The 25,722-nt window shown below is 36.9% G+C and overlaps 1 protein-coding gene and 1 long non-coding RNA gene across 3 annotated transcripts in view; one reads left to right on the forward strand and one right to left on the reverse strand.

Moving 5' to 3' along the window:
• The window catches only part of LOC125246256, a 260,532-nt gene that overhangs the window by 224,532 nt on the left and 10,278 nt on the right, over window positions 1-25,722 (forward strand). Inside the window, exon 7 of one of the 2 annotated variants that reach the window (XR_007179802.1) lies at window positions 8,252-8,375. The exons of the other annotated variant lie outside the window; for it this stretch is intronic. This is a non-coding gene — a long non-coding RNA (uncharacterized LOC125246256). The remainder of the gene's footprint in view (window positions 1-8,251; window positions 8,376-25,722) is intronic. 2 annotated transcript variants of the gene reach the window in all.
• The window catches only part of snd1 (staphylococcal nuclease and tudor domain containing 1), a 184,031-nt gene continuing 170,567 nt past the window's right edge, over window positions 12,259-25,722 (reverse strand). The window contains exons 22-24 of the mRNA XM_048157179.1: window positions 25,239-25,442; window positions 14,350-14,394; window positions 12,259-13,155 (exon numbers count right to left, since the gene is read on the reverse strand). Of these exons, the coding sequence (XP_048013136.1) occupies window positions 13,090-13,155; window positions 14,350-14,394; window positions 25,239-25,442 (315 nt within the window). The 3' untranslated portion in view covers window positions 12,259-13,089. The remainder of the gene's footprint in view (window positions 13,156-14,349; window positions 14,395-25,238; window positions 25,443-25,722) is intronic.

Genomic DNA, 25,722 nt, shown 5'->3' on the forward strand with positions numbered 1-25,722 from the left:
AAGCAACACTCTGTACACAAGATAACAGGCTCATCTGCATATGCTAATTAGGGCAATTAGATATGCTCCACAGAGTAATTTCTATTCAGCCAACCTACAGGCAGTTTTAGGAGATTATAAGAAATAATGAAATAAATCAGTCAATCACATAAAGGCTAATATATGCGCAACAAATGGCAAGGGGCAGTCCGAGCGACAGATTTAATGTCACAAACAGCAGAAATAAACCTGGTCAACAACAACGGTCATCTCCTCTTTTAGGTGATTACTAGCTTCCTGATTACATGAGTGCGATAATGATGGGCTGAGAAAAAAAGAAAAAACAGGTACAATTCCCTATAAATTCTCTGACCACCCAGCGTTCACTGGAGTGGTTTGACAGATATTAATGTAATATTATGTGTATTTTAATAATTTATTGTAAATAAAACCGTAACGTACACCCCAAAGGCTCTTATGCTCTCCAAGGCTACATTTGATCAAAAATACAGTAAAAACAGTAATATTGTGAGAAATATTTTTTAATAGAATTTAAAAGAAATGTTTTCTTTGAAATAGGGCTGTCACTAACGATTAATCGAGTAATCGATTATTTTGATGATTAATCGGGTAATCAGATATTTTTTGTGGTAATAAAAATAGATCTAAGCAAACAATAGCCTTTAAAAATGACTTAAAGGTGCCCTCGAATGAAAAATTGAATGTATCTTGGCATAGTTAAATAACAAGAGTTCAGTACATGGAAATGACATACAGTGAATCTCAAACTCCATTGTTTCCTCCTTCTTATATAAATCTCATTTGTTTAAAAGACCTCAGAAGAACAGGTGAATCTCAACATAACACCGACTGTTACGTAACAGTCGGGGTATACGCCCCCAATATTTGCATATGCCAGCCCATGTTCCCAACATTATGAAAGGCATTAGACAAGGGCAGGCAGTATTAACGTCTGTATGTGCACAGCTGAATCATCAGACTAGGTAAGCAAGCAAGAACAATAGCGAAAAATGGCAGATGGAGCAATAATAACTGACAGGAGAGCACGGGATTTAAAGGGGCCGCACAGCATAAATCGGCTCATATTTAATGATGCCCCAAAATAGGCAGTTAAAAAAATTAATAAAAAAAAAATCTATGGGGTATTTTGAGCTGAAACTTCACAGACACATTCAGGGGACACCTTAGACTTATATTACATCTTGTAAGAAAACGTTCGATGGCACCTTTAAAATACATATATAATAAGAATTATACAATCATTTTTGGTTCAAATAAAGTACAACACAAGCAATCATATGGTTTTATAGCACTGTTTATAACACTGTTAAAATACATAATATAATATACATCAACTTATGTATACTATGTATTATAACAAATGCCTGCAGAGGGCGTGGTGATTGGCCTGGTGGCCTGGTGATTGTTGTTGTCCCACTTTACAGCATGATCAAATTGCCGAAAAGTTGAATTCTTGTTTAATTTTGGCCAAACGACATTTAATTCAAATGTTAACTTAATCTTTATTATTTGGCCACTTATAAAGATCAAGTTAACACAACAAGAATATGTGGACATTAAAACATGCAAGGGTTGAAACTTTTATTTTGAAATCACGATGAACAGTTCGCATTTTTAGAAACATATTGATGTATTCTCCTGTGCTGGCATAGGTTTATAAATGATTTACGTTACAAATCTGATGAAATGGCGCACATTGCATTCGCAGATGAACGTTATAAGCAACCAAAACTCGCAGCAAATGCAGATATGGAGTTTGAGACGCGCTCCACACATAAAAGATAACAGTTCATGTGGAGCAGCATGTGTGAACGGAGCCGCTCAGGGGATATATTTATTTAATTGAATCACTGCCTTTGTGAATTCACAATAGCACTATGATATTATATGATTTTTAAATGGTTTTAATACAACATGTGGCCTTAGAAAATGGTCTAATAATGCTGTTCATGGATTCTCTTCTGTGGAATGCACCTCTTCTGGTAGTTTGCCGGTTACTCGACACAGGTAAATTTCAATTGAGGATTTTTTTATTTTATTCGTTTTTTTAATATATTTTAAAATGCAATTTATTCCTGTGATGGCAAAACAGCCATTACTCCAGTCTTCAGTGTCACAATTCTTCAGAAATCATTGGATATATATTCACATACACTGTGAAAGCAATGTGCTGATATTACAGTTATTCAGCATAAGAATAATCTTTGTTCTCCTCTACATGCATGAGGTTAGGAGAAGATAGATAAAGATGGTCTATCTTTATTTGTCAGTTTTTTGGATGATTGGATGTTAAGTGGGAAATGATGAAAGTGCATTTTTTCCGCAGTGTTGTTTTTTTGTTGTAGGGTGGATGTTAAAAAGAATAAACCAAGGCTCCATTGATTCTTTCCTCCCTCCATCCCTCAAGTTATTAATCAGGGCCTGCAGTCAGAAGACGTGTGGATAAACACAAAAGTGGATCAGTTTAATTTGATGCTCTGATGCGTTATCAGTGAGCAGCGACAGATATTAAACTGGAAACCGCCATCACTCGCATAAATACAGAAAAGTAAAAGTCTCCACAGACTAAGAATACTGATCAGTGTGTGTTTAGATCAACGTTTTCCTTACAGTTTTTGTCTTTTGTACTCGCACAGCCCCATAAAAATAAAATACACTTTCATCAACACCAAACCATGTTGCTTTAAGCCTATATTATAGTGGATATTATTCAGCATCATGACTAATATTATTCACTGATTAATGATTAATGTTAGTTTTCAACTTTAACTTAAAAACTGTCAAAGAAAACTTTTTTTTGCTTTAAAAAAAAAAAAAAAAAATCATGGAATTACACTAATTGTGAAATGAATCATATTTTAATGTTTATTTTAAAAAGTTATTTTGATTTATAATATTTTTATTTTATTTTCTTTTTAATAGGTTTAACAAATCAAAATTGAAATACTTCTAAGTACCCTGGAATCTGCTGAAGTACCTTCTGTGGTATGTCAGTCTCTAATTGGGAATCACTGGTTTAGAGAGAGACTCTGAGAATTTTGGGGTGTCAGGTGTTATCAAGAGCCGGCCAAAAGGGCGTGGCAACTGAGATCACTAGTACAAGAAGGATAATTATAGAATCACCTGATGTTACCGTAGCAACAGAAACCAGAGGTTCACATGTGCATCCCACTGCGCTGCGTTGCTACGGAGACACCCTCTTCTCCTGTTAGCACAACTGTGAACACTTAATCTGATCATTTTAGAGAGGTGCCATGTCACCTCCAGCACTTGTTTTCCTGCTATTCATGACAGCAACTAACGCTTAAAGAAATGAGACGACGCTATTATACCAGGCCAGATAACTTCGTTTCCTTCCTCTCATGACGGTGAGAGATTAGAGTTCTATCTGACAAGTCTTCTGAGATAGAGGCTCACTCGGTGTTAGTAACACAAAGCGAAGTGACAATCAAATTGCTCTACATAGTAACAGATACACTAAAAGTTTGGGTAAGTCGGTAAGATTTTTTTATGTTTTTGAAATAAGTCTCTTATGCTCACCAAGGCTGTATTTATTTGATCAAAAATACAGTAAAAGCAGAAAAAATCTGAAATATTATTATGATTTAAAAGACATTTTCTATTTCAATATATTTTATAATGTAATTTATTCCTGTGATGGCAAAGCTGAATTTTCAGCATCATTACTCCAGTCTTCAGTGTCACATGATCCTTCAGAAATCAGTCTAATATACCTCCTGCTCCCAAACTTTTGAACGCTAGTGTACAATAATTCAGTAACCTTGAAATATTTATCCCACCCCCAGAGTCATCTGATTGGTCCATTATTTAAAGCTGACGTAGATCAAAAGTTGAAGTATTTTTAACTTCAAATCGTATAAACGTACATCTGGTGCATATGTACGCAGATTAAAGGCCGTTCATACCAAGGACAATAACTACAATGATAAAGATACATTTCTAAAAATCATTCTAAATATTAAAGAATAGCAGAGTCCAATAACAATATCGTTGAAATCACTTTCAGAAAGATTTTTTTTTCCAGCTGACGAACATTAAAAATTTTGACGGCCTATCAGAATCTATCTTGCTTTAAAGAGCTTGAGCATTTAAAGCGGCAGACGACAAAACTGCAGAATAAACAGAACAATAGTTATTGTTATAGTTTATAGTTATCATTCTTGGTGTTAACGGGCCTTAACAATAATAATAAAAATTGTATGGTTACGCACAATTATGTAATTAGTAATATTAATTAACATCTTACTATAGGGCTAGGAATGAGGTTTAATGTAGGGTTTATTGCATGTAATTATGCATAATTTACCATCATTACTACATGTAATGTGCAACAAGGACACTGTAAAATAAAGTACCCCCCCCCCCAGACATTTGCGTTGGAAATTTTCTAGGTAGACATCTCACCTGTGTTTGAAACATATCCTGTTCTCTCAGGTTAGTGGGCATATATCTTTCATCAAGAGGATGAGAGTGAATCTCACTGACACTCAAAAGACAATTACACTCTTTGTCATTTATCTCCGTGGAGCTCTGCTAATGAGAATCCAGCATGATTCAACTGACATTAATGTTCGCAGTAATTAAATTCACATATGATGTGAATATACGCCCTTGATCATTTCATGAGTTTATCCAGGCTCTTTTTTTCATCCTCTGGCTGCCATGGTGATCTAATGGAATGATGAGCGAGGATAAACAGTTATTCTGGACTCCTCGTGCTGTCCAATCTGCCTCGCAGTGTGAGGCACGTGGCTGTCGGAGGCAGAAATCCTCTTACACTGCCTCCATTAGAGGTGCCCTCTACCCAACAAGACCACACGATTTTCCCTCTCTCGCTCTTGGCTCTCACACAGACCTCTCCTGAGCATCTGGAGGTCACTAAGACATGCAGAAGACACGTAAGCCTCTGAGAGAGGAAGCCGGCTCATAAGAGCAACTTGCACTGCCCCGAGAGATTGAGTCAGGGATCAGAGTTTGCTGCTACTGACAATTAAATAATTTAATATTATTAGTTACATTTTGATTTCTCAAGACTGGATGGAATTTGATGTAAATCTAATAATAATGTCAGCCATAGTTTTTAACAGTCAGAAATAAAAATCTGTAACACAACACAACTCAGACCAATGTAGAAAAAAACATTGAGATTCTCACTGCACCTCAAGTTCATGGTTGTACATCCATTTCTTGAATTTATGCTGTTTTTCTGCTCTTTTGGCTGGTGTCAAAGAAATGCAGCTGAGCAACTGTGCTGATCTGCCAGAATACAATTTGATGGAAAAACAAAACAAAAAACAAATCCTGACCTCTGGTTTTTAGCTAGTTTTTAAAACTTGAGTGTGAAGAGCACATAATCATTGCATTTCAATTTAAACATTAAAAAACAAAAACAAAGCATAAAAGCACTGAACAAAAGAAGAGACTATTTCAATGCAGTCTGCACAGAAATTCAAAGTGCATCTCTGTTCATTGCATCTTGTCAGTAGAAGTGTTTGTCATGTTGTATAAGTGAAAGTGTTAAGAAACTGACCATGTGTTCATTTAAAGGGATAGTTAACTCGAATGAAAATTGGCATCTTTCACTCACCCTTATATCGTTCCAAAGCTGTATGACTTTCTTTAGAGCACAAAAGGAGGATTTTGAAGTACTATGCTGGTCACTGTTTTCATTGCAGTTGCAATGAGGACTGAAGATTTCAAGCTTCAAAAAAGAACCACAAAAGTAGTCCATACTTGTGCGCTATATCCCAACTCTTCTGAAGCCATACAACAAGTCATTAGTCACATATTGATTAAATGATGACACTTTTTTTGGGGTGAACTCTTCTTTTAAAGGATTAGTCCACTTTGAAATAAAAATTTTATGTAAATTTACTCACCCCCATGTCATCCAAGATGTTCATGTCCTTCTTTCTTCAGTCGAAAAGAAATTAAGGTTTTTGATGAAAACATTACAGGATTATTCTCCTTATAGTGGACTTCAATGGCCTCCAAACGGCTGAAGGTCAAAATTACAGTTTCAGTGTGTATGTCCTATGCCTTTCCTATTCAACTTACGGAACAAACGTTTTTTTTTTCTGTAAGGGAAGGCGTAGGACATAGAGCGTAAGCTTTTTGAAGAATATGGAAGGCGGCATGGCAGCAGCACTTGTAAGGCGATCATTTGTGTTATAAACCATATACATGTGTATTTTTTTTTTTTTTTTTTTTGAAAATGACTGATCGTTTCACTAGATAAGACTCTTATTCCTCGTCTGGTATTGTTTAAAGCTCTTTGAAGCTGCACTGAAACTAATTTTGACCTTCAACCGTCTGGAGGCCATTGAAGTCCACTATAAGGAGAATTTTTTTAAAATAGCCAATAGCGTTTAGTTTATGTTACAGCTTGGCCAGAGCTGTTAGACTCTGTAAAACCTCAGTTTCCTTCTAATCTCTAACCGTTTATCCTCATAATGTCCTTTATATCGCTTTAATATAGAGCAGTGGTTCCCAAACTGGGGTACGCATACCCCTGGGGGTACGTGAGGTGACAAAAGGGGGTACGTGAACAAAATGCTGAGTAGTCTAGTCTAGTAGTCATTTAATTCTACCTTAAAATAATATTAAAATCAAGCATGTATTTCTAACTGCCAAAATGTCGTAAATCCAGTACATTTAATCAAATTACCTCATCATTTGCAGTCAAAAATGACTGTATCCACACAAGCAGCATGCATATGATTGCATGCAGAATCTGCTGCCTTAAATCGCGCTAAATTACTGTCATTCACGACAGTGCACCTTTGTAAAAGTGGGGATTTAGCACTTACTCGCATGAAGAACAAATATAGACACAGATAATGGATTCATTTCGATTTAAGACTCAAACTTTCTCCGATACAAAAACATACCTTGTGTGAGTTATTGTGTTTAATGATGATAACGAACGATTGTACCCAAATATCCACATGACTGCAAACTTGACATTATTATACAACAGGTCAAAAAATAAAACGTACAGTACTGTCAGTATTTACTCTATTTTGCAATGAAATAATAGTTCTAACGAAAACCACAGCAGAACTACAACACGTCTGTGTTTCACGAACAATTCTGGGGCTTTGAACGATTCGTGAGAGTCAGTGATTCATTGATTCATTCATTCACAGCCACTTTTTTCGTTACTGAATGAATGACTCGATGACTCACTCATAAAAACAGTGACTTGCTGCCACCTACTGGCGGTTTTAGTTTAATATTTAAAAGTTTTACTTAGTTTTGTTATCATTGCATATTTCTCTATTGAACATATTTTTATTTAAAAACATTAATTATTTTATAAAGTTATTGATAAAGGTAAAAAAAAAAAAAAAAGCACTGGAAAATCAATTTAGGGGGCAAATATTGTCCCTTAATGGTAAAGGTGTGACTGCAGTCGAAGTGGAAGAGAGGGGGTATGCAGAAGGATGGTCATACCTTCAGGGGGTACTCCAAGCTAAAAAGTTTGGGAACCACTGATATAGAGCATTCTGTGCAGAATTCAAATGGGTCCGATGTGCCGTTCACCATGTAGAAACTAGAAAATCTGTAAGCAAATGACCGATTTCAGCCTTAGCTTCAGTGTCTGTTCATAGTGTAGAAGGGGGCGGGACTTCTAGAGAGCATTTGATTGGACTAAAGATTTGACGATGTGATGTCATGAAAATCCGTGATCCATTTTAGCAGAAGTGAGAGACTGTACGTTTTGAATGCTTATATATCCTAAATGTGAATTTTGTCATTGTTTTGAACCACACCAGCTTATTCATAACATTAAGGCTAACATATTCGTACTAAAAGCTAAAAAACTTAAATTTTGATTTCAGGGGAACTTTAAGACTACTCTTATGAGGATACTCGACAAAACAGGCATTTTGGCATAATTGTGTGTTGTTTGTTCAAGCATGAAAGAGAACTTGATAGTGGCGTGCATCTTTCCGTGTACACGAGCCGTGTGTGTGTCACGACAACGCATTCTCGTTTGTCTTGTGGTGCTTGAATGATTTAAATGCATTTGCTGAATAAGAGCATGATCATATAATGTAACGCTAGCCAAATTATGATGGAAAAAATGGATGCTGCGCTAATTTTGTTAAATATTTTAAACACATTAAAAAAAAGTCTCAGAACACTGTATATATTGCAGGTGTACTATGGAGACACTAATATAGTTCATATTCCATGATGAAAGACAGGTTAAAACAGCAGCAGGGTGTTCCCCCCCTGAGGACTGACAGATGTGAGGGCGAGAGGAGAAACATGGAAGGACAGGGGCGAAATATCTGCTACTGCTAAAACATTCTGGGCATCTTAAGGTAAAATGAACATTTAAAACACCAAACATTAACTCAATCAATCAATGTTTTGAAGAGTAGAAATAATACTGATTCATCCTAATTAATACACTATCCAAATTAGAGGAAAAACTCTTGATTAGCCAAGATGTCTTTTAAAGTTTAAAAATATATATATATATTTTTATATAAATATATATATATAAATATATATATATATATTTTTTTTTTTTCAAGTTTCAAGCAGCATCATAAAGATTATTTTGAAAGTTTTTTTTGTATCTTTTAATAATGGTATAGTGAAGTGGGGAAATTAAATTGAATGCAAGAAAAAGGGCACTGGGACACAATGTGGATTTGAATGTGAATCTGAATCATCTGTGTGTTCGCCACAACACTACCTGCTGCACCATGACTTCACCTACTTAATGTTAATCTGAACAATTACACCTCGTCTTCTGTTAAAGCACCACGTACTGCAGAATGTCTAGTGACATATTTCTCAATTTGAGTGAATATATATACAGGTTTGAGACCTTAAATTATTTAACATAAGGTTTAGGGAGGTCAAAGAATTGAGCTAATCAAGCCGAACATTACTAGATTCACTGAGGAGAGGAGATTTAAAATGGAGACAAGGTCTGTCTTTATTTGACAAGAAAAGGACGTGACGTCCTTCCAAAAAATGTGTGTATATGACTGTAAAGTTAGATCTCAACCTAAACATGAGTTATTTCCAGTGTTTTGACTTAATAAAGGGATATAATAAAGCTGAAACAGCACATCAGTGCAGCAATGAGGCAGAAATCTGGACCGAATCCCTGTTCTAAAAGTCATAAACTAACATTAGAGAACTACATTATACCATAATCTCATATAAAAGCCCTTTCTCACAGAGCTAATAAATACCCTGAGTTGCACTGGGCAAAACCAGGGTGCTCATGGTTCATTAGGGCAGTGGAGAACAGATGCAATGATGTTGTCAGCAGAGATGAGGGCCATTCAGCTAAAGCCTCAAATGCAGGCTAGTTCTCAAGTGAGTCTCAACTCATCTACTGCAGTTTCAGCAAGAGACCCAACGCTTCATACTGGGTGGAAGTTTTACTCTTTTGAAACCAACTGTGGTTAAAACAATAGGTCAACATTTTTAAGAGTCTCAGTTTGTCTGGGAAAAAAAAAAAAAAAAAACATTGAGGGAGAAACATTGGGACTCATGAGAAATTAATTGATCTTACACTTCATACACTTCCTATTTTGAAAATGCACAAATTTAACTTTAAAACATGTTGTTGCTACATTTTAATACACTACCGTTTCAAAGTTTGTGGTTGGTGTTTTTTTTTTTTTTTTTAGTTGAAGAAAATACTTATATTCATCAAGACATTATAATGTTATAAAATATTTCCATTTCAAATTCATTGTTCTTTTCAATTTTTATAAAAAATTCAGAAAAAAAAAAAAAAATCTGTAAATGCTTCTTTCCACAAATATTAAGCTGAACAACTGTTTTCAATATTGATAGTAATACTGAAAATGGCCATCACAGGAATAATTTACATTTTAAAATTATGTTTTTAAAATGTGTGGTGTTTTTGATATGCTTCAAGACAGACCATGTTCAAATTCATAAGTCAACATAGGGATGGGGGATATATCGCATGAGATTGTCACGCACATTTTGAAAGTAAAGCCAGTTCCCTGATTACCGCTAAATCGCCATCACCTGCTTTCAAATGGAGCGCCATTTAATAGACAGAGCTGTAGTTCACTGACAAGCCACGCAATATCGCGTTCATATCGCAGATGACTCGCCTTCGATAATGAACGCGATATTGCGTGGCTTGTCATTGATCTACGGCTCTGTCTGTTAAATGGCGCTCCATTTGAAAGCAGGTGATGGCGATTTAGCGGTAATCAGGGAACCGGCTTTACTGACAAAATGCGCGTGACAATCACATGCGATATATCGCCCAGCCCTAAGTCAACACCAGTGCTCTGTATTTTCTCCATAAAACTGCATTGAACAAAAGAGTCTCAAATATATGTCACAAATATTTTGTTACTAATCCAGTCAACGTGTGGTGCGGTCTTTACCATATCATTAATTATGCTGCGAAGCATAGAAATACGTCATGGCATTGTGTAGAATGTCAGAAAACGTTTAAATGTCATTTTGATCAAAGATCAGTTTTAAAAGAATACAGGGGGACTGTAATATCAAATGAAACATATCCTCTTCAGGGGAATTAATATCAAATCATTCAAAGTATCAGAAACTATTTTTCTCTGTTTCATAGGGCTGGACGATTATGGCCTAAAATCAAAACCGCGATTAATTGAACATTTTACCCCGATTACGATTAATGAATGATTATTATTATTTTTTTGTTTTTTGTTTTTTTTTGCCCTCATAGTTACCTGACAAGGTTTGTATTGTAAATAAGATTATTAAAGGTGGGATATTTTTTCCTATTGAAAGAGTAATCTGACATAGCTCACTTTCAGCAGTTATTTATTTTATCTATGGTTCTTAACATTTCTTACAGATTTCTGCTCGTTGTAGCCTAAATCAGATAAAGATAAATTAGCACAGTACCAGTATGTAAAGAGCGCGATTGCGTATGTGAATTAGTCCTACAATCTCTCTATTAATTGTGAAGCTGTGGGGGTTGTAAACAGTTCAAAAGTAGAAAAATATATGCTTTAGGTTTTGAGTTTCTAAGCTACTTTAGTGATAAATCACAGGACAACGCTGACAACTAGTTTCGGCGCTCCTCTCTCGATCTTCATGTTTTGCGCAGCTACTGTTTGTATGAGTGTTCGTGCCACAATGCAGCTGCGTGAGCACGGTAGCTCGAAATGATATACATCCAATCGTCTAAAATTGCTTGAATGTCCAAACTTCACTCAAAAAAATAACTCTTTGAACGAACATAAAAAAAATCATGGAAAGGATTTCCACATGATTAAGTTGCTTTATTTCAGCATCATGCAATTGTTTTATTCCAATTTAATGTACTTACGTTGGGTCAACTTAATTTATTAAGGTTGATTCAACTTATTTACTATGGTTGGGCACAGCTTAATTTAATAGTGTCAGCCCAACTAATTTGCAATGTTTTGGAAAATAAATAATATAATAAATTGTTTTCATATACATTGATATTTACAATTAATTCTTCTTGTCCATTTTCTCATCTTCCTAAAAACTACTTAAAATAACACTTTATTTCAACATTTACACTCCTAGTTCAGCCCCTTTGCAAAGCATGATAGGAAGTGAAAATCCTGTTTGATTGAGTCCTGGTTGGGTTTACTTGATTGAAACACGTTATTTCAATATGAAAACATCAAGTTAAAGGTGCTAAAGAGGATGTTTTGTTTTACAGTTTTGCAATATTACTTGAAACTGTCTTTACTAACTGATAAAAGACTATTTATTAGGTGCACTGAAAGGAATAATATTAATATACATCATCTGTGCACGAGGTAGGGCCTTAAAAACATCAGCCAATCGTTTACGCGATCATCGCGTAAATGATTGGCCCTCTGGCTTGTCAATCACTGCCATGACGTTCCTTGTGAGAGACGCACGGTTGCGCATTCCAGTAACTTTCCACACTCCACAGGCGCCGCATGCAATGTTTTTGTCAGGAGACAGGAGTAACAACTGCAGATTGAGTTACCTGCGGTGAGTCCGACCGGACGATTGATTAATCGTCCAGCCCTACTGTTTCAGCATTGTTGTAGTTACTATGTTTTGCCATTGTAGCATAGTATATTCACTATAGTGTTTTATGTTTTTGATGTGCCTCAAATTACACCAAACTATGCTGTAAATAGTCAAAGAAAGGAACTCGCCACCACCATCACCCCATCCCTCAAAATCAGTCAGACAACAAGGCACTTTGCTCATTTTTATTTATCAGATTTAAATACAATGACAGGGTCTACTTCAGAAAGAAACAAATTTAAACACTGTTTCTGTATGGCGGGCAATAGCAGGAAGAGAAGAAACGATGACTGTTGAGTAAACCTCACAGGGGAGGCCCAGAGATGCTTGTAAAGGTGCTGGCAGCGGTTCTTTTGCCACAGAGAAAGAAAACACGTCCTACACAAATGCCCAGAAATGTCACCGAACACTCAGATCACATCAGATAGAGACAAAAATACGTTCAGTAAGTTCACTTGGTTAGCTTTGATCTAACTTCAAAATATCCATATATATACTGAAATATAGAATCTCATGATTAAGTAGGCATTTTCTCAGCAAGCTTTTGAGTTCATGGTTGCTCTGTGCATCCCCCTCATTTCTTTAAAAATCTTGCCCCAAAATATAGAAATCTGATTGGGCAGATCAGGTTTGCTATGATGGGGTTTGACAGCTGGTGATTGGCTAAAAATGTACATGGAAAAGATGATTGGCTATCATGTCAAAATTTAAGATTTAGGTAAATACGTTGGTCCTATTTAAAGCAGCTACAGGTGGATTGTCTGTAGCCTACTTGCTTTAAAAAAAAAAAAAAATAGAAAATGATAAGAAACAAAGTCCTTGGGCAGAAGAGAGGATATGCACAGAGTGTAAAAAAAAGAAAAATAAAGACAGAGGCAAATGTTCAACGTAAAAAAAAAAAAAAAGGAGCATTCTGATGTTTTCAGTTTTTTCCCATGACTTTTGTGTTTTGTGTTCTCTGCGAATGCATCCCATCTTCCACAGGGTCTTTGGAACAACGACTTAGCGGCGATACCCAAACTCATCTGCGTCGTCATCACGGAAATCTCCATAACGCCAAATGTTGAGCTGCAAATAAAAGGCAAAATTAATTTTTTTCCCGAAACACGAATTAAAATATATATCTAACCATACATGTCAGTGTGGAATTGAAATACTCAGTACTGAAAACTATTTATTACATATGCAGTTTAATTCAGATTTTAAATGTGGTTTAGATGCTTTCATTGTGGCTTCGATGAAGTTGACAAATTAGTATTAAATTCACATTGTATGTGCAATCGTGCATATACGAAAATTTTATTGACCGCATATTGAAAGCATTGTAGACCATAATGAAGACAAATCCTCAGATCAACAGTTCTTTGCCGTTTTTGGATGGGCTTCTTCTATACCAATAGACACGTAGGGCAAAGGAATTGTGTTGAAAGGGAACATAAATATTTGAAACCCACCTTAAATTCTAAATAACTTCAATGAAACATTAATAAGCAGCAAAATGAGGCTTCAAGTCATTTGACAGCACTGATTCACCATCATTAAATCCTGATAAGCATTTCTGCCCATGTATCTGTGAGACTGAGGCGCAGATGGTCAGCGTGTAGACAGGATCATTAAAACACGAGGTGGTCTGTAACATTATAACACCTCAATAATAATGAGGCGAACGGTCGTTTACGGTCCTCTTTAACTCCAGTCCCTTCACATCTAGTCACGCGTGAATGCTTTACATTCAACAAAATTCATCGCAGCCCTTCAATTTCACATCGGTTTTGAAACATAAACCAGCGAAACGTTTCATTTACGTGATGGCGAATGGTTTCGGCTTCAGAGATTCTTAGCGAAGATGGGAAATCATTTTGTATGTCATACAGAGGCTTTTATCTTTTTTTTTTCTCCATTTCTGTGGTCGATGTGTGTGAGGCTGTTAACTCAGAGAGAATCACAGCTAATTAATGTCTATGATAATTAGTGCCGTCGTTAGCAGGGACATCATCATCAAGCTCTTGGGTTGGCATGGTTCTCTCTTCTGCTTGAATCTTGTTAAACAGCCATCAGCCTGTCATATGGAGCAATGTTTAAGCCAGAAGACCGTGTTTGTTGTGCACCATGCTGCAGTTACAGGTAATGCTACAGGTAACAAAGCTGGCTATGTGAGCCAGAACTGCAAAATGCTGGGATTGACCAATCAGAATTAAGAGTAGTGTAATAAAGAGGAAAGAATTAAAGAGGATAAGAGTTTAAAATTGCAGATGATCTTACCCTGGCGCTCTTGGCAGATTCCTGGCCATTCAGATATTCAGTCACCTATGACAAAAAAAAAGAAAGAAAAAAAAAAAAAAAGTGCTTTTAGATAAAGCAGGGCCTAATGTTGCATTTAACTCCTTTAACATACCCAAACAACATCATCAAACATCTTAAACATTAGATAAATTACACACAGGATGTTATGGAGGACATAGATTGCTTAAAAAAAAAAGACAGCATTTTCCAAGATTGATGCTGTGCTGAATCTACATCAGTCAATCACAGTAAGTGCATCTCGTTTAGATGATGTTTTAACAGGCCCTCATCTTGTTGAGCTGTTCTTTTATCATAAGGGTGGCGATCGGAGCCGTGTACTTGTAGAGTATGTATTCAATAATAAGTGAAAGCGTGGGTGGTTACAGCCACTAGACTGTGTGTCTTGAGTTTATTTTCCTGCATCACAGGCACAGGCCTGCACAACACTAAACATATTGACCATTTCCGCCACGGCAAGCATTGAGAGTCACTGATTGAGGCATAGATGAGTCAGAGAGTGGGGATTGTCTTCGTTTCCGGTTCAGAGCAGTATCGGCAGTAACAGTAAAGTAATGATGCACAAAGATGGCAGATGTTAAAAAGTGTAATGTGTGTTTTAGTGGTGTGTTTGTGTGCAGGGGATGTTATTATTTAGAGGGGGTTAATTGGCTGGCCGAAGAGCAGGTGATTCTTTAGTGCTTTAGGACATGCGTGAAGAGACTGCGAGGTACATCTGGACTCTGCAGCTGCAGACAGCAGAGAAAAGTGCAGCTAATGCAGCCTCCATCCATCAAGCGTCCGACGCCCCACGACATGCAACACAGCATCTCACGTGCCACATTCACACACACCACCATCAGCAGTTTCGCACACAGCAGAGGGGCCAAAACTGCTTCAAAGACGCCAAAATTAGAGCTGTGCTGATACAATCATATATGACAATTCATTGACATATCAAGATTACAGATACACAGATATTAAAGAGTGCACTAATAGAGTTAATGTGCATCCCTAATCAAAATATCCAATTATCACGTTAAATTATTTGCACTGTCTTGATGCATACTTTATTTTGTGGTTGTAGGGTTGTGCAATATAATTGATTGCGTACATGTGTGTATTTGACCGTTTAAGTGCAATAAGCTGCGAAAAAATAGACGGAACACAATCATTAAAGGGTTAGTTCACCTAAAAATGAAAATTCTGACATTAATTACTCACCATCATGTCATTTCAAATGCGTTAAGACCTTCGTTCATCTTTGGAACACAATTAAGGTATTTTTGAGAGCTTTCTGACCTCCGATAGACTGCAAAATTATTACCACTTTCAAGACCCAGAAAGGTAGTAAAGACATTGTTTAAATAGTCCATGTGACTGCAGTGGTTCAACCTTTAAGTTATGAAGCGACGAGAATACTTTTTGTGCACAACAAACAAAAATAATGACTTTATTCAACAATTTCTTCTCATACACTGTTCACTTTGTAAACGGTGTTCTACGTCAGAAAGCCGGCTCATTATTGGCCAGCTCCTGCATCAGTATCACACGCATGTGTCAGCCAATACTGAGCTGGCATTCTGACGTAGAACACAAGCACTGTGCTGTTTACAACGTGAACAGCGTATGAGACTGACATGGAAGAGAAGAAATTGTTATTTTTGTGCACAAAAAGTATTCTCGTCGCTTTATAACACTGTAGTCATATGGACTGACTATTTTAATGATGTCTTTACTACCTTTCTGGGTTTTAAAAGTTGTAATAACTTTGCAGTCTATTGGAGGCCAGAAAGGTCATGGATTTCATCAAAAATATCTTGTTCCGAAGATGAACGAAGGTCTTATGGGTTTGGAACAACATTAGGGTGAGTAATTAATTGAATTTTTTTTGGGTGAACTAACCCTTTAAAGATCAAACACATCTGCATCTTTCATCATACATGCATGCTTCTTTATCACTTTAATGCTGCAATAACTTTGAAATACCAGCATAAATCTTCATCGTAACAAAAGTCAGCTAAAGATACACGCACTTCTTTCCACGTGTGTGAGCCACTTCTGTAAGTCCTCACTTTCATGGGTTCAGGTGGTTGTTTTACCAATCTGCAGACTGCAAAAGAGTCTCTCGGCATGAAATGATGGGACAATGATCAGATTCGTGGTGTTCTTCGAAACACTCTATAATACCCAGTAATACAGGCAGCCTGAAAATCAAAGCGTTCATAGACACAGCCGCACAGCATTCGAAAAGAACAGTTTGGACTTTGATCATCTCAGTACAGAGATTAAACAACAGAAAGACGCTGGAGCTGAAATGGCTTCTCTGTCCTAGATCAAGCCTGTGTTCAATCCACAGGGCACAAGAATGAAATGGGGTTTTTAGGCAGCGATGCGTGTCATTCAGCATGTGTCTCGGCCCGTTTGTGTGGATGAGTGTGTATTTGATACTAGAGCAGCAGAAAATTCCCCATTCTAAGCTCACCTAACTTCTACAGGTTAATGGGTAATAGAGCTGTCAGGAGCGAGGCATGATGGGATATGACTGGACATGGGGTGGCCAATAATGCCTGCTTGCAAGCCAACTTACTTGAGTTGAGCTGAAATAACAGTCTTTTGTTTTTGGCAGTTTTAGTTTGTGTCCTGTCATGAGTGCTACATTTTTAAGATGGCATATCAAGTTAAAAATTATCCAGCTTAAGTCATCTCTGCACTCATTCGAACTGATTTTGAATGCAAGAAAGATTTGATTATCATCAAATCTTAAGAAATATGTCTGACTGGAGTTAGATAAACTCCTTAATTGGTTTAAGACCAATTAGTTGAGAACATAAAAAAAAAAGTTTAAGGAATAAAACAGTAGAGGAACAAAAATTTAAACCACTATTTTTAACCCCATATAACTTTCCATAAACTGCTAAAAATTTCATCACAGAACAACTGTAATAAAAAAATACTACACCTCCCTTGGGCTTTATCATCTAGACTGTTTAATTCAATATCACCAGAATACGAGAGAGAGAGAGAGAGAGAGAGAGAGATTAACAATACTATAGTTTCATCAAGTCATCAATAGCACCACAGTTTGTAGAATATCTCCTGCTGAGATCAGACCACCTCATGCCTTAATTAACATCTCCAAAGAAAAGTAATTATACGTCAACAACAGCAAGACCTACAAACTCTTTCTGAAATCACAAGTCCAGTGTTAAGCCAATACTGGACGCTTAACTCCCTGAGGTCTGAAAACGCGCCGGCGCGTTTTGCAGGATTTTTTTCACATTGCAGCAAAACAGACTTAAAATACTCCGTCATTTCTTGTCATAGAGACATAAGTAATATATCAATTGAAACTATAGAATGTCTTCTTTTATTTGTGTACACTCAGAGTAAAAACACAATGTTGTGCTTTTTGTAAAATAAAGAAAACTAACATGATGCGTGATCTCTCCTCTCCCTCTGAACGAAGTCCAAACTGATAGTTCTCAGAAAATGAACTAACTTATGAATACTAATGACAAAAAAAAAAATGACACTTACGTCTAAAGAAACGTTGAAATGTCAGGTTTTAAATCATGCAAGTCAAATCGAAAACAAACATTCTGTGTTTATGTAATCTGTATGAAAAGAGAGCCATGTCAGAAGTCTGTGATTCAGCTCATTATCCGCTAATGCGGCCACGCCCACGGAGCCAGCGCTATTCAGACGCAAATTCAGAGGCAATACATGCATTCATCATCTCAATCGTGCATTTATTGTCTTGAAAAGTGTTTATTTGGATGTTAAAGCAATGGATCTCTAGAAGACATGCAGTTAGTTCCTAGTTCATTTTCTTCTTTATATGAATTTTTGGACTAAAGGTGTACAGAGAGCGCCCTACGGCTGCAAGTATGAATTAAAAACACCATTCCTGAAATGTCCTCTTCTTCTTTAGAATAATTTGTGGACTAAAGGTGTACAGAGAGCGCCCTCCGGCTACAAGTATGAATTGAAAAAACAGTATCCAGCACTCATAGTGATGACAATAAATATTACTTCTCAGTATAGAAAATTGACATAAATATACAAGAATCCATCAATATTTCTCCAAATGTGCATGTTTTTAAGCTAAAAGCCTATATGAAATGCCATAGAGGTAACATAATTGTTCAGACACTTTGCATCACAGAAATACATTATATTTTAAAGAATATAATAGAATACCATTATTTTAAATTGTAATAATATTTCACAGTATTGCTGTTTATGATGAGCTGAGACATTATTACAGAGGGTTTTTTTCACCTCCTACCTGACTGAAAGGCCTCATTAATATGCAAGTCATTTCAGGTCATTATTATGTGATTCTTTTGTCTTCTCAGGTGTAAATGGCCCATTATTCATGCAGATTCACGCCTCCACGCATACTGTGTTTCTTGACAAAAAGTGTCTTACAAAAACTAAATCAATATATTGTTTTATATGAAGGAGTAGGCAGCATAATTTTTACATAATTCTGAAGCAAAAACTCTAGTTTACAACCTCCAATACCCAAAAGTCTTGTGAACACAGATTTAATATACTTTTTTTGGCCTTATTTCAGTGACTTAAGTTTTTTGTTTTTTCAATAACCACGCATAAACATTATTCCTTCAAAAATACAAACATGTACATACATGTTCCTCACATATTATTGTAGCCTAGTTTGTGCTGAATACAGTGTAATGACACTTTTGTCATTTATATGTTTATGAACAACTGAAAAAAGCACAAATGTCAGGGCATGTCAAAACTTCTCCAAGCCCCAAATCAGCCTCAGACTCCAGAGGGTTAAGGAGAATCTCACAGAATGAATCTCCAATAACACCATCTGTATTCTATGACTGTAACCCTAATTGGTATGTGAGCTTGTAATTAGCTTGTAAAACTAATGAATGTGAAAAGGCACCAGTGTCACTGATGGTACGCTACAGTAAGCTTAAGCTTAGTGCTGGTGTAGCATAAATGCATAACAGCTCTGTTTCAAGCCATATGAGCCGCCTTGTTGTCTACTGTCTAAATAGGCAGATAGCATTAAAAGGATTAGTTCACTTTTAAATAAAATGTTCCTGATAATTTACTCACCCCCATGTCATCCAAGATGTCCATGTCCTTCTTTCTTCAGTCGAAAAGAAATTAAGGTTTTTGATTATTCTCCTTATAGTGGACATCAATGGCCTCCAAACAGTTGAAGGTCAAAATTACAGTTTCAGTGCAGCTTCAAAGGGCTTCAAACGATACCAGACGAGGAATAAGGGTCTTATCTAGAGAAACGATCGGATGATCGCCTTCCAAGTGGTTCCGCCAAAAGCTCACTTTCGTATTCTTCAAAAAGCTTACGCTGTATGTCGTACGCCTTCCCTATTCAACTTACGGAACGAATGCAGCGGCAGTTCCATTTTTTCCGTAAGTTGAATAGGGAAGGCGTACGACATACAGCATAAGCTTTTTGAAGAATACGAAAGTGAGATTTTGGCGGAACCATTTGGAAGGTGATCATTTGTTTATATAAAGCATATACATAAACATTTTTTTTTTTTTTCGAAAATGACCGATCGTTTTGCTAGATAAGACCCTTATTCCTCGTCTGGTATCGTTTAAAGCCCTTTGAAGCTGCACTGAAACTGTCATTTTGACCTTCAACCGTTTGGGCTCCATTGAAGTCCTTTATAAGGAGACAAATGTTTTCATCAAAAACCTTCATTTCTTTTCGACTGAAGAAAGAAGGACATGGACATCTTGGATGACATGGGGGTGAGTAAATTATTTTATTTAAAAGTGAACTAATCCTTTAAAGGGTTAGTTCACCCAAAAATGAAAATTCTGTGATCATTTACTTGTTCCAAACCTGTATGGATTTCTTTTTATCTGCTGAACACAAAAGATATTTTAAAGAATGTGGGTAAGCAAACAGTTTATGGGCCCCATTAACTTGCATAGTATGGGAAAAAATACTGTGGAAGTCAATGGGGTCCATCAACTGTTTGGTTACCGACATTCTTCAAAATGTCTTTTGTGTTCAGCAGAAGAAAGAAATTCATACAGGTTTGGAACAACTTAAGGGTGAGTAAATTTTCATTTTTGGGTGAACTATCCCTTTAAGGAAACCAAACTAGAACCTCATTAGGAGGGCCAATAAAATATAACCACCCTCCCCCACCCTGAAGGATGAAATATTTAAATAATCAAAAGTAGACATTTTGAATGACTTTTCTAGCTATACTTTTATGAGGAACACTTTATTTTATAGTGCCCTTGTTACATTTTACATGTACTTACTACAGTAATGACAGCATTTTATGCACAGTCATAAGCAACTAACCCTAATCCTAAGCCAAAACCTATAGTAAGTACTTGTTAATTAATATTACTGCAAATTACATTATATACACTGCAACAAGGACACATTACATTAAAATTGTAACCCTTCTTGGTATTAAATAGAAACAAATATTTACAACAATTTCTCTTGGATCAGCCTGACAATTTAGTCAGGCTGCATAATGTTGGAACAAGCCTTTGCATCTGGAGAACATCTATGATGCCTTAAAATTTCTAGGTTTTGGAACACAACTGTAAGCACATCGGGGCAGAAGATGGCCACTCTACATACAGACACAGCAGTGCTGAACTGACCTCGGAGAGGCTTCAATTATGTAACTTGCTAGTCTGATGTAAATTCACCCCTTACTTTCGCATGCCCTCCAATATCAGACATCTCATCCTGTACGCCAGGATTTGGAAGAAAACCAGAGAAGGAGAGACAGACTGACACAAATAAGAAAGAGCAGTGTTTGACAAACACGGTGAGGGAAATGACACATCGATTTCAGTTATCGATCCAGAGAACCGATGAAGCTCATGCACACTTATCGGAAGGCCTGCGTTATCCGCGCGCAGGTGGAGAGAAAGGGAACCGGGGGGCCTTATCTGACACTCTCGTACTCTCTCCCTGTCAGACAGACGTTCCCATATCTAACTCCAACTTTCACGGTAAAGATTTTCTTTCTCTCGTTTGCCTTGTACGGATATTCAAGGACTCGTTTCACACTAAACCATAGTGAATGTGACGGACTGACTGACATATAGACTCAGGTCTGGAGACTTCAGCAGACTAAAGATTTGCTGATAGCAGGAAGTCATGCGTCAAGCAGATACCCTTCAGAGAGGACGTAGGAAAAAATGATCACAGAGCCCCGTGTTTAAAAAGGAATAGTATATCAAAAGAAAGACAAGGGGGTGGGGGAGTCACAGGTGGGATGGCACTGTGTATTATGAAGGCAGTGTAAATAATCGCTGTATATTAACAGTGTTTTAAATCACAGCTCATTTACGAAGGAATGAAAGGTTTGATCCACTGCTTTGTCTTTAATTCTGAAGATTATGATTTATCACACCGCTTTCACTGACATGCAAATACATGCAAATTTCTAAACTACATCCTCCTGCACACGGTGTGCTGCACTGGAGGCCAAACCAGCAGCAAGAAAAGATGGGGAAGGATAGAGAGAAGGACAGAGAAAGAGTGTGTGAGTGGGAGAGATAATGAATGAGAAAATGAAGGAGAGAGCGAGATGAGAGAATCTTTATGAAAAAGCCAAGGGTGAAAGCTGAAGTAGACAGAAGACAAGTGGCATGGCGCCACCACACTATACTAAAGTGCCAGTGCTGTCCTAAAAAAACGCCCGTCTCATGAAAGCCTGACTGTGGGCACGATCTGGCATACAGGATGCCATGCACCATGTGCTTTTACTGCAGATGGACTGTAATAAGATGTGTTATAAGATGGTTATTACACATTAATGAACAGGCAAGACTGTTTTAATGGCAAGAAAAAGTGGAGAGGATTGTGTTTTTGAACTCTTCGGATGATAAAACGCTTCATTACAGGTGAGGTGTGTAATCGACTGCCCTGCCAATGTTGTGGTGTTGTGCTGGTCGAGATGCTCAAACACTTTTCAGGAGAAAATCAACCAAGAAATGTCTTCTAGCTGGCTAGGATTTACTTTACACATTTCACCTTGGCACATCTTAATAAAACGACTGGAGATTTGGGCATTTCTTCTGAAATACACTGAGCTGTATTGTTGAACTAAAGCATGCATGTACAGTAGTTGAGGTACAGTACACATGCCTGAGCACTAGTGTTTCATAACTACATGAGTGTGTGAAACGGAGAAGTGATTGCCATTGAAGTCAGACAGCTCAGCTCTATACGAGCACCTCGAACAACCTGTTAGCGCATTAAAAAATAAAGCGCAAGAGTCAGAGGGAGTGAGAGGAGGGGAAGAGTGAACCAGAACAGCAGTGTTCCTATGGGAACAGGGAAACGGTGGAACTGACGTGGCTGTCACAAACACCCTCCATATGGTTAGAGTCAACAAACCACTACAGAGACTCAAGTTCATAACAAGCAGATTGCTAAGAACAAACCTGTATGGTTTGATTCAAGAGCAATAACAAAAATAATGTCAGGGTGGCAGGAGGTCATAGGATAAATGCAGACGATCAAAGAATGGGTTCAAATGTCTCTAAAGTCAAACTGAAGGAGAAGAGTTTGTAAGCTATTAAGTCTTATTAAGTGCTATCAGTTAATCAGCTATTGAATGACATTTGAAAGTTAAACTAGGGCTGAACAATTAATTCGCTAAAATCAAAACTGGGATATGGCTTAGTGCGATTATCAAATCACAATGGCTGCTATTTAAATAAATATGAATGCATTATAATATTAGTATTGTAATTTTAGTTGTACTGAATAAATTATTATTCTGAGTTTTTATTTTACAGTGAAATACTACAATGTTTAGGAATGTTATCTTATTTTATATCTTATTTTAATATTTTTAGTAAGTAACAATATTATTAGAAACAAGCAAACCTGGAGCTTTTTTAAAAAACAAACAAAAAACAAACAAATCAAAAAACAAAAGCTAACACACATTTTATATTGCAATTACAAATTTTATGAGAAAACCACAGATTTTTAATTATTTTCAGATTTTTTTTTTTTTACAGTGAATTACAATAGCAACATTTCTTATTTTAATGTATTTAATTTATTATTATTATTATTATTATTTTATAGCCATAATATATAAGTACATAATTTTGCACAGCAGAAACAAGCACATCAAATCTGGAGCTTTTAAAATCAAAACAAAAAAGGGGTGGTTCAATGCGATTTCACTTTTTTAACTTTAGTTAGTGTGTAATGTTGCTGCTTGAGCATAAAAAGTATCTGCAAAGTTACAGCACTGAAAGTTCAATGCAAATGGAGATATTGTCAGATATTGTCCCATTATAATCTGTGATATTTTCACACTGGATGCGCGCGGAACACAGCTTCCAGAATCTACACGAGTTCAATGCTGGATTTACACAAAGGTTTTTACTGAAAGATGAAGCAGTTCCCACTTTAAAAGCAGATGCTGCTGTTTATTGGCTTCAAACTGTAAGTATGTTTTATTGTTTGTACATGTCTTTAAACTTATAGTTCTGTTGCTATTTTTGGTTGCATCAAGAACGTAAACAAAGACCAACACGTTTTTGCTTCTCTAGCCAGTTAGGTAAATTCTACAAACGCCAACAAACTTTGTTCATAGACAAACAGTTGTTCATGCTATAAATTAATCACTACCTTTACAAAAATGCTACTACTCAGTCATGTATTCATTACAGTAAAGCTTTAACTGTATATTGAAAGCTAACAAACAGCAGTGACAGCATATCTAAACACTTTGACACAAATACAAAATGAAATACCATTCATAAACGCCCTTTAAAAGACGCAATTGCAGAGGTTCTGCCTGACCCTCTTCATCTGGGACTGATTCGGCTCAATTTGATACAGCAATATAGTCGCCATTATTTACATTGCCATTGAAGCAAAAGTAACAATGAATGGTAAGGGGCGTGGCGTTTCCGGACGCTTCAGCGAATCACAATACACTGGGCCCGCTAACCAATCTGAGCACATTGCTTATTTTGTAGGGAGAGGCTTCATAGAAGCAGGAAGTCAAATGAGCCGTACATATGACAGTGGAAACAGAGGTGTAGAATAAAGGTAAAATATATGAAAAATACAGCGTTTTCAAAAAAACTAAGCATTAAGACATGCTAAACTGTGCCTCTAAAACACAATCAAGCCTAGAAAAAAAACCACTGAACCACCCCTTTAAGCATCACTATTTTGATTAGAAAATTTGGTCTGATTTTTCCGCAAATCCTGCAGCCCTAGGATAAATTAATCGCAGACAGTAAAAAACAGCATTAAAATAAAAGAGATCTAAAATGCTCCAACTATGAAATTAACATAATCTAAGACAGTTTTTCCTAACCCTGTTCCTGGAGGCACACCAACAATACACATTTCCAAACCTTCCTAATCAAACACACCTGATTCAGCTCATCAGCTCATTAGTAGAGACTCCAAGACCAGAAATATATGGGTCAGATAAGAGAGACATCCACAATGTGCCCTGCTGGTGTGCCTCCAAGAACGGGGTTGGGAAACACTGCTCTAAGGTCCTGTGTGAGCAGCACTGTGTTTGTATACACTGACACAGTGTCAAAAATGAATGCAGTAAGTTTTAAAAATGGCACAAATATTAGAGAATAGCAAAGGAGAAAGAAAGGAAGTGAGAGCGAGACTGATAAAGAGAGGATAAACAAGGGGAGAATGAATGGTCAGTGCTTCATAGTTAATACAAAATGGCTGCCGTCAGAGGCCCTGCTGTGAAACAGCGAGATGCATTTCAGGGGACAGATTATGATATAACCCAGACCAAGCTAATGCTGCCTATTGCTTACTAACGCTTACTATTTGGGTTCTTGTGTTTAGATCTACTTACCATTTTCTGGAGGTGCTTCTCTTTCCGTACATCCACCATGACTAGGCCTTCTTTCACCAGACCCAGACCCACGTCATCTTTAGAGTCAGCAAACTGCAGCGTGACTTGCGGGCAGACGACTCCGCTGTACTCCACATTTAGCAGACACTGTGTGTTCTGAATGTCCCTGACCAGACTGTCCACAGCGTCGGCCCGTGCGTCTTCCTGCGGGTGGGGTAATTATAAGAACATGTCACATATCCATCCATCCCAAACCAGGTTTCATTTCTACAAACTACCCTCTACACACACGCTTACAATTACACACACTACTACACAAGCTATTGATAGACACTCCAAGGTCCTCAGTGTGTGCTATGAGCCAATCAGACACCATCACTCAAACTCTCCAGCTCCAGAGTTGCTCATTCATCACACTTATACACAAAAACCTACACACACACACACACACACACACACACACACACACACACACACACACACA

The sequence above is a fragment of the Megalobrama amblycephala genome, linkage group LG14 (genome assembly GCF_018812025.1).
Source record: "Megalobrama amblycephala isolate DHTTF-2021 linkage group LG14, ASM1881202v1, whole genome shotgun sequence".
In the NCBI taxonomy this organism is placed as follows: Eukaryota; Metazoa; Chordata; class Actinopteri; order Cypriniformes; family Xenocyprididae; genus Megalobrama; species Megalobrama amblycephala.